The sequence below is a fragment of the Penicillium verhagenii genome, assembly GCF_028828195.1.
Source record: "Penicillium verhagenii strain IBT 33310 chromosome Unknown utg000013l_segment0_segment0, whole genome shotgun sequence".
Lineage (NCBI taxonomy): Eukaryota > Fungi > Ascomycota > Eurotiomycetes > Eurotiales > Aspergillaceae > Penicillium > Penicillium verhagenii.
The window spans coordinates 562,873-577,352 of NW_026643177.1; the positions used below are offsets into that span (position 1 = coordinate 562,873).

The 14,480-nt window shown below is 49.7% G+C and overlaps 6 protein-coding genes across 6 annotated transcripts; 4 read left to right on the plus strand and 2 right to left on the minus strand.

The window, feature by feature from the left end:
* Positions 1-370: 370 nt before the first annotated feature.
* On the plus strand, positions 371-2,216 carry N7466_011469 (thiamine pyrophosphate-binding protein; the record flags this gene model as incomplete). Its single annotated transcript, XM_057170858.1, has 2 exons — positions 371-452; positions 520-2,216. The coding sequence occupies 2 exons, from the start codon at positions 371-373 to the stop codon at positions 2,214-2,216; spliced, it is 1,779 nt and encodes a 592-aa protein (XP_057015579.1).
* Positions 2,217-3,236: 1,020 nt separating this feature from the next.
* Positions 3,237-6,548, minus strand: N7466_011470 (cation-translocating P-type ATPase; the record flags this gene model as incomplete). Its single annotated transcript, XM_057170859.1, has 1 exon — positions 3,237-6,548. The coding sequence occupies one exon, from the start codon at positions 6,546-6,548 to the stop codon at positions 3,237-3,239; it is 3,312 nt and encodes a 1,103-aa protein (XP_057015580.1).
* A 1,502-nt stretch (positions 6,549-8,050) lies between these two features.
* On the plus strand, positions 8,051-9,491 carry N7466_011471 (uncharacterized protein; the record flags this gene model as incomplete). Its single annotated transcript, XM_057170860.1, has 2 exons — positions 8,051-9,280; positions 9,363-9,491. The coding sequence occupies 2 exons, from the start codon at positions 8,051-8,053 to the stop codon at positions 9,489-9,491; spliced, it is 1,359 nt and encodes a 452-aa protein (XP_057015581.1).
* Positions 9,492-9,986: 495 nt separating this feature from the next.
* On the plus strand, positions 9,987-11,114 carry N7466_011472 (5'-methylthioadenosine/S-adenosylhomocysteine nucleosidase family protein; the record flags this gene model as incomplete). The annotated part of the gene is made up of 1 exon (XM_057170861.1): positions 9,987-11,114. One exon carries the CDS (start codon positions 9,987-9,989, stop codon positions 11,112-11,114), a length of 1,128 nt encoding a protein of 375 aa, XP_057015582.1.
* A 588-nt stretch (positions 11,115-11,702) lies between these two features.
* N7466_011473 (MDR family NADP-dependent oxidoreductase) lies at positions 11,703-12,836 on the minus strand (the record flags this gene model as incomplete). The annotated part of the gene is made up of 2 exons (XM_057170862.1): positions 11,703-11,948; positions 12,018-12,836. The coding sequence occupies 2 exons, from the start codon at positions 12,834-12,836 to the stop codon at positions 11,703-11,705; spliced, it is 1,065 nt and encodes a 354-aa protein (XP_057015583.1).
* A 541-nt stretch (positions 12,837-13,377) lies between these two features.
* On the plus strand, positions 13,378-13,981 carry dprC (the record flags this gene model as incomplete). Its single annotated transcript, XM_057170863.1, has 2 exons — positions 13,378-13,758; positions 13,829-13,981. The coding sequence occupies 2 exons, from the start codon at positions 13,378-13,380 to the stop codon at positions 13,979-13,981; spliced, it is 534 nt and encodes a 177-aa protein (XP_057015584.1).
* Between the last annotated feature and the right edge of the window lie 499 nt (positions 13,982-14,480).

Consider the following 14,480-nt stretch of genomic DNA (forward strand, 5'->3'; position numbering starts at 1 on the left):
ATAGTTTTTGAAGCCTGTGTAACCATACCTTAATCCATATATCGGATTACCATCGATTTTCCAGTCGCAGAAATTCGATACACCTATGAATGTGACTCAAAGGTAATCGATCAAGGGAAATCGAGATGATGCTCGCTTCACAGAGTATGCATGAACGGTACCGGGGTCATCTTCTTTTGTCCCCATGCTTTAATCGAAAAACCGAAAGCAGTAGAGATATTCGACTTCCGCTTTGTCCTCTATCTGTTGACATCACCAAGAATAAATGAAGGTATGTATAAATAAAGCCAGTATCACGTACAGAATTGATGTCGTACAGGGCAAATAGATATCCAAGATCACCATTCCCAACTAGCCACCTACATTTATCATGGACAGACACACTATTGTCGGACTATCTGGCGGCCAAGCTCTAAGCGAGCTTCTCATTTACCACAATGTCAAGCACATCTGTAAGTACTATCATACTCAAGTGCGATCATCCAACCGAGGCTCTTCTAATGTTTCTAACTCCTGTAGTCGGAGTTCCTGGTGGCGCTGTCTTCCCAGTTTTCGATGCTCTATACAATAAGACCGATATTCAGTTCATCCATTCTCATCATGAGCAAGGAGCGGGCCATATGGCAGAGGGATATGCCCGCGCCAGTGGGAAGCCCGGCATTTTGCTGGTCACTTCCGGGCCGGGAACCTCTAATATCATGACGCCCCTTCTCGACGCTTCAAAGGATGGAACCCCATTGGTGGCAATCTGCGGTCAAGTCAATACATCGGCCCAAGGCACTGGTGCTTTCCAGGAAGTCGACGTGATGGCACTCGCACGGCCATGTACGAAATGCAGCATCTGTGTACAGGATGTCAGAGACCTACCCGCGGCGGTAGATGCGGCATTCGAGCACGCAATGGACAAGCGACCGGGACCAGTCCTTATTGCAATCCCCATAGATGTGAGCAGCGCTATTTTCGACGAGGCTGCATTGGGCGAATCTGCATGGTCCGAGAAGGAAGACAACATCAGCAGCAGCAGCAGCAGTAGCGGGGCTGTCAGTCCCGCCCGTTCTTTTAGCTCGGCAGATCTCCATGATCAGGTTGGCTGTATTTCTAACCTCGTCAACTGGGCCCAGCGTCCGGTTATCTGCGCTGGAAACGGTGTGATTTCCAGCAAGAAAGGATCCGTTCTTCTCTCGGATATTGCGAAAAAGGCGAATATTCCTGTTGCTACAACGTTGCTTGGAGTGGGTTGTTTTGACGAAGCCCACCCTCTTTGGCTCGGGATGATGGGAACTTACGGATGTCCGTCAGCAAACTATTCCATCCAAAATGCCGACTTGATCTTGGTGTTTGGCGCTCGTTTGGAAGAGCGAGCTGTGGGAGATCCAGCTGGCTTTGCACCGTGTGCGCGAAAAAGTGCCCTTGATGGCAAAGGAGGAATCATACAATTCGACATCGACCTAGATATGGTGGGAAATATCACTGAGCCGACAGAAGTCATTCACGGCGACTTATCCGAGACACTTCCAATTCTTCTTTCTGGGGTGGTACAACAAGACCGGAAGAAGTGGCTGGACCAGATCCACGAATGGAAAAAGCAAGATCCTCCCCAGTTATCTGTTCCTCGGGAGAAATCTTTTGCCTTTCCGCAAGAGGTCATTCTCGAGCTCAGTCACCAAGTATCACTGATGACGACCCCCACAACTATCACCACGGGGGTAGGCCAACACCAAATGTGGGCGGCAAAGTACTTTCGGTGGCCACGTCCTCGTTCACTGATCACATCTGGCAGTCTAGGGACCATGGGTTATGGTCTTCCTGCTGCTATCGGTGCAAAGATAGCCCTTCCAGACCACAATGTGATTGATGTGGACGGCGATGCTTCGTTTTGTATGACCATGGAGGAGCTCTTGACAGCTTCGCAGTATCAAATCCCCATCAAAGTGATTATTCTGAATAACGAGAGTGAAGCGATGGTCACACAAGTGCAGCGTTCGGATTATGGAGGACGCGTCTGTCACGACCAGCCTGGTAATCCTGAATTTGTGGAGTTAGCACACAGTATGGGCTGCCAGGGACGTCGTTGCGCTGATCGATTTGACCTTGAGGCAAGTATCAAGTGGATGCTCCAGTGTAAAAGACCAGCATTGTTGGAGGTCAGAGTGTCTGAAACAGAGATGGTGCCAATTGTGGAAAGCGGGAAGTCGCTGGATTTCATGAAGATTTAGTAAGCGGTTGGCAATTAGAGAAGAATACAACAAGTCAGTAGACACTGTCCTAGCCAGAGTGCTCTGATTCAATTGGCTTGAAGGCAGTATCCACTAATAGTATGCACGGATCTCAATTAGTTCAACGGTCAACCCACGCTCCTTCCTGATTCCTACTACTACATGAGGAGGTTTCACAATGTCGAACGATGTAAATTATTAGTCGGGTTAGAGACGAGATCCGCTTCTAGCGGGCGACAATAGTGGGGATCAATGAAACCGCTTGGCCCATTAGTAAGCTTGGGCCGTGTTTGATCATGTGATCTGTACTCTCACTCAGTCACTCTATCTATTCTTGTGTAGATAGCTTGTTCTCTTCTTCTCTCCTTCTTTCTTCCTTCCTTGCAGCACCCAATACTACAGCATTGTGTTCTCACCCTCCTCCTTATTGGACTTGATCTTCTTGTTCTCTTAGGCCGATCCACTCCCATTTTATGTTGGAGCCACACAGCAATAGCTTCTTACTGGATAGCATTCGAACACAAGTCGATTGACTTTCATAATTCAGCGGCGAGGTACAAAGATACTACGTAGTGTTTAGAAAGAAATTTCAAGCCAAACTTATATACACGTCTACTAAGTAGATGGAAGGGTTGCCGGGGATGTGTGGGGATTTTCGATATATGAGGTCGTTCTACTAGATTTAGGGCAGTACTTCTGTTTGAAGCAGCGAAAAGATGAAGTCAATGTTTGCAAATATCCTCGATCTACTAATGTTCAAGCGAGAAGATTATCTTTCATAGAGTTCGTGTATGGGTAATTTCATTAATCTATGCCAATAAATAGAGTCATAATCCACCCGGATCTATCCCAGATCAAATCCGACATAAAAAACGCTGAACAGGTATGTGAGGTGATATCAAAAAGTAAAATAAAATATGCAAAAAGTGGGCATTGCCACAAACACCTTCCGTCAAAGCCACATTTGTTCTTTTGAATTTGGTTTCATCACAAGCAAGAAGAACATTATATCCCCCTTCGTTACCACGCCACATAAGCAACTGGGCCCTTCGGGAACGAGCGCACAAGAACCTTGCGCAGCTCATCCATAACCAGGACACCCATGGCAAGGCCAAGGGGAATGAGCCAGAATTCGATGGGGACAGAGGCAGTCAGGAACAATCTTTGAATACCGGGAACTTCGGTGACAAAGATTGCGATAACGAGCGAAATCACCATGGCAATAGGGAGCCAAGGATTGCGGCGGGCAGGGCGGATGGGATCAGCCTGCAGGATAGACATGCGCTTGCTGCGAACAGACAAGATATTACCCCACTGCATGATGACAAGAGTGACAAAGTATACGCCTTGGCCAACGTAGTTGAAGTGGTCGAGTTCATCCTGGGTGTATCCGTGGAATCCAGCGGAGTACTTCTCAAATGCGAAAATCAGATCGGAGAAGGGAATGCCAGCGGCCTTCCACATGTACAAGAAGAACATAGCGTGAGCACTGAAAGCTTCCATCACACCGACAAAGAGATAGGACTGGCCGTAAATGCGGAGGTTGATCAGATGATCCTTGCGAGGCTTGCGAGGGGGGATGCTCATCAAATCAAACTCCTCCTTTTCCATGATCAATGACAAGGAGAGGAAAAGGTCAGTGAAAACACAAATAATAATCATCAAGAAGGAGCTGAGAGGAGACGGGCAGCCAAAGAAGACGTTCATAAGGACAGGCCAGATCTCGGAGAAACTACCAGCGGGTAGCAGGTAAGCAATAACCTTTTGGAGGTTCTGGAATACCAAGCGACCAAGACGAATAGCTTCGATAATCGAATCGAATCGTTCAAGCAGTACAAGATCGGCAGCCTCAATAGCGACATCACTACCCCCGCCGATGGCGACTCCAACATCGGCAGCACGCAATGCAGGCGCATCGTTGACACCGTCACCAGTGACAGCGACGAAATTACCCTTTGCCTGGAGTTCTGACACAATACGGAGCTTTTGCTCGGGACTGGTACGAGCAAAGACAATTTCCTCATAGTCGCAAACAGTGGTCCACTCCTCATGAGTAAGAGACGAGAGGCTGCTACCTTCCAAAAGCAAGCTGCGTCTGGAGGGTGCCGGCGATTTGTCCGAGGAAAATCCATCACGGAGATCATCAATGAGATCAGGCTCAGCATTGCCATCAAAGATACCGATATCACGGGCAATCGCTGCGGCAGTCAATCCAAAGTCACCGGTGACCATGAAGAATCGAATGCCTGCACGTCGGCATGCGGCCACAGTCTGAGCAGTCTCTGGTCGAGGGGGGTCAATGATGCCGAAAATACCAAGCACAGTCAGATCCTGGACACCGGATTCAAGCATCTCGTCACTGAAACCATTGGATCCCAGGGGGTGAGTGGGAACGTAGCGGCGTTGGCAAAGGATGATCACACGCTCGGCGCGACGAGAAAGTTTGGCCTGGAACTCAGAAAGCTTCTGTCTGGCTTGTGAGTCCAGTGGGCGGATCGCGTTGTTGACGCCAGACCAATAGGTAGAGCAGCGGTCCAAAAGAACATCAGGTGCACCCTTGACGTAGACCATGTATCCTTTGGAAGCGCTCGGGTCTTCGTGCATTGTAAGCATCCACTTGTTTTTCGAGTTGAAAGGGATCTGGTGGATGCGCTGATAAGGATCCAGGTTGCTTGGTGCAGCGGCGCCGACACTATCAGCAAGTCGCAGCACAGCAGCATCTGTGGCGTTTCCATTGACAATACGATCCCAGACTGGTAGATTCATGGTCTCTGGGTCAAAGGTAGCGTCGTTGCAAAGAACTGAAGCACGGAGAAGATTTTTGAGCCCTTCGGAGGACTCCATGCCAGACACGAGATCGTCGGTGTTGTACTCCAAGTCAACCATGCCAAGTGACTTGACAAACATGCGGTTCTGGGTGAGGGTTCCTGTCTTGTCGGAGCAAATCACGTTCACACATCCCAAAGTTTCCACGGTGGCAAGTCCTTTGGGCAGAATGTTGTTCTTCTTCATAGCCCGAGCGACCATCATCAGTGTCAGCGCAACACCAACGGGCACACCCTCCGGAATAAAGGCTACCACGCAGCCCATGACATTGTTCAGCATGGCTACCACGCTCATGTAAGTTGGGTGATCCTTGCGAAGCCATCCCAACCAGGTGAAAAGGATGAGCAAGGCAAGGCAGATAGTCATGGCAACGATAATGGTAACAAAGCGGTTGATCTCCTTTTGAATCAAGGTAGGCTTTTGTTTGACGCCAGCAGTCATACTAGCAATACGACCCATAACGGAACGGCTACCTGTCAGCAACACAATGCCGGTGGCATTTCCGTTGGTGACAAGAGTACCCATCATGGCGACATTGCGGGTTTCGAGGAAGTTTGCGTCGGTGGCATCGGTAGCGCCGTCGATCTCATCAGACTCACCAGTGAGGATGGCACGATCAAAGCGAATATCTCCCGAGGTCTGCAATAGACGCATATCGGCAGGGACCTTATTTCCCACACTGATTTGCGCGATATCTCCAGCCACCAGGTCGGTGGCAGAAAGACGGAGCTGTTTTCCATCACGCAAGACCAGGGCCTCTGATGGAAGAAGACCCAGAATCGAGTTCATTACCCGCTTGGTGGACCAGTCCTGGAAAGCTGAGAAACCGGCTTGGAGTGCAATGACAATCATGACGAGAACGGCCATGGCAAGATTGGTTGGCGAAGGTGGGTTACTGAGAGGCTTCCAGCAAATGAAGAAGATAATCACACCCACCCACAGAATTGAACAAAAGCCACCAAAGACATAAAAGAACAGCTTCTTGAAATAGTTCTCGCCATGGTGAGCGATGACATTCTTGCCATCCCGCTGGAGACGTGTCGCAGCTGACTCGGCACTGAGACCGAAGCGCGGGTCAACATTGAACTCTTGACAGACTTTATCTTGTGTGATTGTGTGGAAATCCAAGCTCTCGAAGTAATCCTGGTTGGGGACTTTCTCCTTGGGTGTTTCGGTCACGATCTCCTTAGGGCGAGTTTGAGATTCCGAGATTTGAATCGAGAGGGTGCGAAATTCGATAGGAAGTCCTGGGGCAGCGCCACCAACTGCGGTCTGGGGGATACTGCGGGTACTGCGAACGGTCTCACGACCCAAAGAGTGGGTACGTCGAAGCTGAGCTGGTTGGTAGATGGAGCGCATTCCCTCTACATCAGCAGTAGAGTTGTGGAAAGTGATGCGCATATTTTGGGCTTCTGTCGATTCTTCATCTTTTGTGATTTCCGCATTTGCCTCTATGTCGACGTCACTGTCGACATTGGGCGTATCATCAGGAGTGCGAGAGTCCATAGTGCCGCTGTCTGAGGGGGGAGGGGGGAGGAGGGAGGCGATAGAAAGGGTAGGCAGACAGCCAAACACCAGAGCAGGCACACGGAAAGTGAAAGAGTTGAATGATAAAGAAAAAAAAAGTAGTACGTGCGACCCCGGGCCTTATGTAGGTTGGCCGAAACTAAACCGGAGGAAACTACGCCTCGTGGCTAAGGATGGATTGGGAAGGCGGGAGCCCATATTAGCTAACCCCATATGATATTCCATGTGAAATCCTTGCCAATACGAGCAGAAGAAAAGAAAATTTTATTAAAACAGATCAAAACCGGTTGATCAATGCTCGGCGCCATTCGATTAGCTCTACATTTGGCTATAGATGGAAAAGTTCTGTGCGGTGGATAAAGGATTTTTTTTCACGCCTTGACCTAGCTGATTAGGAAGTAGGGAAAAAAAAACAAAATAGCGCTCATAGTATAGTAAGTGGGGATACCAAGGTTTCCATAGTGGAATCAGGTACCGAATTGATGGGAAATAATGGCAATGGATGGCAAGCTTAATCGAGTTTGACATAGTAAAACCCACATTTACGACAATACGATATACCCATAGCGTACGGTAACATTACTTCCCCATAGCTTGAGAAAGCCAATCATAAATTGGCCTGCCTGAATGTGACCATACCAGAACCAGCCTCTGCGACTCATCCAGCCCTAAATCATTCCCTCGGTTTCAGCAAGTGTTCCGTGGTTAATTCCCCCGGTTACAAGAGGACGAAACAAGTGGGAAAAAAATTCCATCATGGTGACAGGAATCAAATCGCGCATGCAAATTTCATTGACACAGCCACATGGCAGAACGTGGTGGTAACAAAATGGTGGACATGTTCCAATCCGAGAAATGCGCGATTTTTCCTCGCCACAGATTTCATTTTTCTCTCTCCGCTGAACTACTCCATCCGGTGCGACTATGGTTATAATTTCCCTACCCCCATTTTTTTTTTACGAGCTAGACTAAAGGGAAATCTTTACCCTTTGCTAATGGTTTGCTCTTGTCAGATTGAACCAGAAAAATCCCTCAGTCTGGTTATCTGCTGGATTGAGCTGCGATTATCATGCGCTGTTTGCCATGTCCAATCGCGGCTCCTTCCACTAAACCACTTTACAGGCTCCAGTATCACCACTTCTCGTTTTTTTTTTTTTGCGTGTTTTTTTTCCATATCGTTTCACGTAGCCACTATGGCCGCTCTAAGCGACAGCTTACGATGTTCCCGTATTTTCTGTTTCTTTGTCCCGTTCCCATGGAACTCGTAGGACATGTGTTACGAGCTGTAGTAGACTGCACACACCGCCGAAAAGCATATCTATAAAATCCGCTTGTAGGGCATGCGCATCGCGGAGAAAAAAAAAGCAATAGCATTTCTAGCGCCTCCTTTTCTTTTTCCTTTAGTTGAATTCATTCTTTTCTTTTGCAACTTTAGCTTTCATTGCTTTCTTTTTTCCTGCTCTGCCAAAGTAACTATATCCATGAAGGACAAGCGTCGTCACCCTGACGCCTGGACAGCCGTCACCGTGCACCGATCCGACCACGATCATCTCGCTCATCATCACTATGTGACGCATCCAAAGTGGTCGCCTGACTCCCATCTTCATGATGGCAGTCAAAGCGCCGCAAAACGCGGTTGGTTCGTATTCAAACATGAACCAAGCTTAGCATCAGTTTCGACAGAACAACGGCCATTGATAAGGTCCGAGACCACAACTACCACAGGATCGACCGACCAACCCCTAATTCAAGCATCTCTTCCTTTCACCGAGAAATATGGCCGCTGTCTTGATATCTTGCATTATGGTGCCAACAGCACAGTCCGCCTACATCTCAACAAACTCCCCGGATCCGACCTCAAATCAAAACAACTCCTCGCCATCAAAGTGTACCGATGCAACATTCTCGATTCATCAAATCCCCTTTCTCGATCATCTCATGGATCTCCAGAATCCATTGCCAACTTCCATCCTCATCACCCCAACATCCTCGCCATCCTCGACCTCCTTTATAACGAACGCTCCGAGCTCTGCCTAGTCATGCCCATCTGCGCAGGGGGCAACCTTCACGAACTCATCTCTCACACCGGCGGACCCATCTCCACCAACGAAGCAGACTGCATCATAGCCCAAATTCTCGGCGCCCTTTCCTTCCTCCACGAGCAAAACACCGCTCACCGCGATATCCGACTAGAGACCGTCCTCCTGACAGAGAACGGCTCCGTCAAACTGGCCGGGTTCGGAGATGGCCATATTCGCCGCATCTGGTCTGAGTGCGCAGTTCCAACAGAAGAAACATTCCGTCCTCGCTCCCAATCTCATCCTGCATCTGCATCTGCGGCGGCGTGGTCTTTTTCCTTGCCGTGGCTGTTTTCTTCCTCCAAGACTAACCCCTCGGCTCGGGCATCGGGCGAGATGGCACATTCGACCGTGTCTTATCCCGGGATGAGTCTGCCTTATATCCCGCCAGAGGGCTTTCATTCTCGTTCACGTGCTGTCCTGGGACATGGTGATCTGCCTCATCGTGATGGTGATGATGATGATCCTCGCCCGGCGGATATTTGGGCTACGGCTATTATCTATGTGGCACTTATTACCGGGCGTCTTATTTGGCGCAGTGCTCGGCCTCATCATGAGGATCCGGTTTATCTTGATTATCTCTACGGCCGTTGCTCGGAAGATGGGTACCCGCCGATCGAAGCGCTTGGGAAAGTATGTTGTTTTTGTGGATTTCCCCCTTTTTTGTTCAATCATATTGCACAATCATTCTAATTCGATATTTACTTCATTACAGAGACGAGGCAACGCTATCTATGCGATGTTACACCCTACTGCAAGAAAACGGATCACTAGTTCGCAGTTGTTACAATCTGAATGGATGAGCCGGGTATCAATATGTGAGGCGGGACTATTGGGGCGTTGAGTTAGCTCAAGTTAATAAGATACCCATATCGACCTTCACCAAGGTCAAGACATGTCGGATGCAATATCCCACTATCTATAACCCCCTAATGATAGCTCGCTCCTGAAACAGATCATGTACGTCTAATCTGCCCAGGTGGGATTTTTGGCCAATCCAGCCGCAGGGTGTGACTGTGATATTATATGCCGACCCAAAGAAACACATCTGTACCACCACAAGTGCAGGCTTCGAATGAGGACTGAATGTCGTGAGGCTGTGTCACGGCAGGCATTTAGCCCTAACTATGATAGATGTCGCGAAGATCAAAGCGCAAGGAGAAATGGCCCCCAATCTCCCCAAGTGAGGGGCAATTTTCAGCCTCACCAAGAAGCCCCGCGCTATGCGCCGCCACGTAGTCTCAAAATCGAGGCTGTGCGTTTCGGACCCCAAACCTCACAGCTTTATAGATCCCAATCACCCAGCACAGAGTCCTACTTCCCGAGTAAGGACTTCGCAATGTCCAAGCCAGAAGACTATACCGTGGGCTGGATCTGCGCCATAAGCACCGAGTATACGGCTGCCACCGCATCTCTGGACGAAGAACATGAACCGCCGACTCACCTCCCCCCTAATCACAAAAATGACTACACCCTCGGCAAGATGGGACAGCACAACGTCGTGATCTCCGTCCTGCCAATGGGCGAGTACGGCACCTCCTCAGCCGCACAGGTAGCCGAAGGCATGGTCCACGCCTTCCCCAACATCCGCCTCGCGTTCATGGTCGGCATCGGCGGCGGCGCCCCAAGCGCAAAGCACGACATCCGCCTCGGCGACATCGTCGTCGGCATCCCACACAACGGCCGAGGCGGCATCCTCCAATACGACTTCGGTAAAACAATCCAAGACCAGTCCTTCCAGCAAACAGGCTTCACCAACCAGGCGCCGACGTTCCTGCGCACGCCCGTCAGCGGCCTAGCATCGCAGTACGAGCGCAAAGGCAACCCCATCGACAGACTGGTCACCGAGCTGCTCGTCAGGTACCCGCGGCTTCGGAAGAAGTACTCGCGGCCCGACCCGGCGACGGACCGGCTCTACAAGAGCGATGTCGTGCATCCGGGCGAAAGCGACGGCGTCGCTGAATCGTCGTGTGCGGTTGCGTGCGGCGAGCGGGCTGAGGCCCTGGTTTTGCGCGCACCGCGCACGGACGAGGAGGATGATCCGGCTATTCATTATGGGCTGATTGCGTCCGCGAATCAGCTTATGAAGGATGCGCGGGTTCGGGATGAGTTCGCGAGGAAGCATGGTGTTTTGTGTTTTGAGATGGAGGCTGCGGGCTTGGTGAATCATTTTCCTTGCTTGGTTGTTAGGGGTATTTGTGATTATGCCGATTCGCATAAGAATAAGGAGTGGCAGGGGTATGCGGCTATGACGGCGGCTTTGTATGCGAAGGAGCTGTTGGGGAGGATTGTGCCGCAGGTTGCTGCGCAGCAGGAGAAGATTACGCAGGTGCTGAAGGGGGGTGATACTTATCACAATAGTACTGTTAATAATTATACGACGCAGGGGGATAATGTTCGGTTTGATGGGAATAATTACGGGGTTCAGGTTGGGATGAATCATGGCGACATCACGAATAATCGCTAGGGAATTCAATGGGATGAAGCATGCACAGGTGGATGTTCAAATGTAAAGCCTGGGGTTTTTCTGTCAACTGGTCTTGGTGCTATCAATTGATGCGTTTAATGGACTTTTTTCAATATTGAATGTTTTTCCAACATTGGTTCTCCCTCATAGGTACTTGTCCACGTGTCTGGGTCTGGGTCTCCACCTGGACATCGATTGAAAAAAGGCATACCTACTACTAGTATATACCGAGATAAAACCTGCGAAATCCTACATTTCTCCAGGGCTGTTTCTATAGTTTGGCGGGTAGGGTAATAGTAAACCCCGAACAAGCACCGTAGAAATCCCGATGATCATCCGAAGTATGTGATGCAGCGAGATTCTGACTCGGGATTTCGAGGTACATCGAATACAAGTCAATCCATCCTTTGTATTTTCTGTCGCTTGAGATGGCTAATCTGGCCTAAGTACAAATGGAAACTTTAATTCAGAGCTTATTTGCGGGATGCAAGATTGATACCTATGCTAGTGGTACATACACTCGAACATGTCTGTGCAGGGGGAAAAAAGGTAATCAAGAAGAGACATTGAAAGCACAATTACGTTGATCTAAAGCTTAGCCTTCAATCCCAGTGCCTCGCTAACCGGCGCAACCTCCACCATCATCTTGCCAGTATTCACACCAGCATACAGATCAACAAGCGCCTGTGGCGCTCCCTCCAACCCTCCCGGCACAATATGCTCCTTGCGCTTCAACTTACCCTGCGAAAGCCAAGAAGCCAGCTCCTGCAACGCAGCCCCATACTTCTTAGCATAGTCAAACACAATAAATCCCTTCACAGTAACACGTTGCGACTGCGTAATCAATCATTAGCCACAATCCCAATCCAATCCACCCTCAATCATCCCCTCCCATAAACTCACAATAACATTCATAAAGCTCGTAGGCCCCTGCGGCTTCGCCGCATTATACTGGCTAATCGCACCACAAATCACAAACCGCGAATCGCGCGCCGCGCGCGCAAGACACGCATCCAAAATCTCGCCACCAGTATTATCAAAGAACACATCAATATACTCGGGCGTCGCCTCCTTCAACTGCTTCTTCCACTGCGGATCCTTATAATTGATCGCAACATCAAACCCAAGCTCCTTAACCAAGAACTCGCACTTCTCATCACTCCCCGCCAACCCAACCACCCTCTTTGCGCCCTTAATCTTCGCGATCTGGCCGGCAATGCTGCCCGTTGCGCCCGCAGCGCCCGAGACCACAACCGTCTCGCCAGCCTTGGGCTGTCCAACCTCCAGCATACCGAAGTACGCCGTGAGCCCGGTCATGCCCAGCACGGACATTGCGTCGGTGGGCCGGCCGCCGGCCGGCAGGCTGACCTTCTCCACCTCCTTGGCGCCCATCAGGGCGTATTCTTGCCAGCCGGAGTAGGCGACGACCCAGTCGCCGGTTTTGAAGGTCGAGGTTAGGCTGCTGCCGACCGTGACGATCTGGGCGATGCTTTGGCCGCGCATTACGGCGCCGAGCTCGACGGGCGCGATGTAGGAGCGTTTGGCGGTGAGCCATTGGCGCATGGCTGGGTCCAGGGAGAGGTAGTGCACGCGCACGAGCAGCTTGTCTGATGGGACATTTGTGGGGCGCGGGGTGGTGTTTAGGCGGAAGGTGCCGGTGTTGAGGGTTGGGTCGATGGAGGGCGCGGGCGCTTTGTTGTAGAGAATTTGTTTATAGGACATGGTGGGTGGTTGAGGTTTTTGCGTGTGGTAGTTCAGTATGGAGATTATGTTTTGTATCGGGCACTGGATAGGACAGGGATTGGAAGAAAAGAGGGTGTGTTTGGGTCTGGGGAAACGAAAGAAAATTATACTGGGGGAAGAACAAAACGTTGGAGATAATGAGGATCGGAGCAACCCCAGATTAGGAAAACTGCTCCACACCGAGACTTGGGCCTCGGCTCAATACGCTGGGGTCATTATATGGAGGTAACCGAAAATCCATAATTGAGTCTGGAAGGTTGGAAAATACTTATTTACAAAAATTATCAGACCGATACAGAGTACATACTGCTAGTTACTACTAGTCCAACTAAGTACTGATAAAGAATGTTTTCCTCCCGAGTAGCTCTGTCATGATGACGTCAATACTCAAGTATATAAATCGCAAAAAAAAAAAGAGAATAAGGACGAATCCAACCTGGAATTCCAGTTCTAATCCCTAAATTCGGATTTCATCAATTTGTCTCTGTATATCTGTCCAGAATCGTTAATTCCCGCCACAATGACAACTCCCCGTAAAGAAGTGCATTCCGGCTCCTCAACCGGTTCCGCCGGCATCCCGACCTTCAGAGCAGACCAGCGCAATCAGTACGATCCCGCGACCACCGGTTATAACAGCGCCACTGGCGCCGGGTACAAGACTGGTGCTGGTGCTGGCACTGGAGCTGGCGCTGGCAAGGCCGATTATGATTACTATCGCCCACCTTCACCTACCGGAGGCTTTGATGCTCCGGAGGGCGATCCTCGAATCTCTCATTGGCCTAGTACGGCTGAGCGGGTGAAGATGGAGAAGGAGATGGAGAAATCGCAGAAGGGATTCAAATCGCAACACGCCAGTGAGGGGGTGGGGAAGGGTATAAAGGGGCTTGCGGCCGGAGTTCATGTAAGTTTGTGCAGGCGGTGCCTGTGAAGGTTGGCTTGGGGATTGGGTGGCTAATGGGTTTGTTTCTTAGGGCGCTGGTGAGACACTACGCGGGGCACTCAATGCGACAGTTGATCGGGCGTTTGGATCCCATGAGAGTGCTGAATGGAATGAGGAAATTGCGCGTCGGGGTGAACAGGAGATCTCTACGAAGGATTTCAAGGAGACTCCCCGTCGTGAGTGATAATTTTGGTTTGTGGTAAGTTATTGATTGGTACATGTAATGTATATCTATGCCGAGGCATAACGAGATTTTCCATTTTTTAAGTTAGATCAATATAAATCTTAGGTTTACTTTAAAGCTTTCAAGTTCAACTGTTTAAGGTTGCAAGATCTAGCGATCGGGATAGAGTTGGGTTCTCAATTCTGATATAGTTTAAAAAATAGATCATCCTACATTCCAAGGGCAATTATCTTCATCCCTCGCCATACTTGCGTTTTTTTGGTGTTTTAAGTGTTTTAAGGCTGATGGTGGGGGGAAGTCAGCCGCAGTGGGGGCTGGATTAGCGAAAGTTCGTCCGAATTTCGGCTTTTGACTAAGTGCGAAGTATACGGAAGATCAAAGAAGAATATTTGAAATTGTATCGACAAATATTAGAAGAAGATTTCTAATAACATCGAAATGGCCCAGCTTATTATGTTCCAGTTGAGTCCCACTTTACGTGGCCTGGATCCTAAAGCAG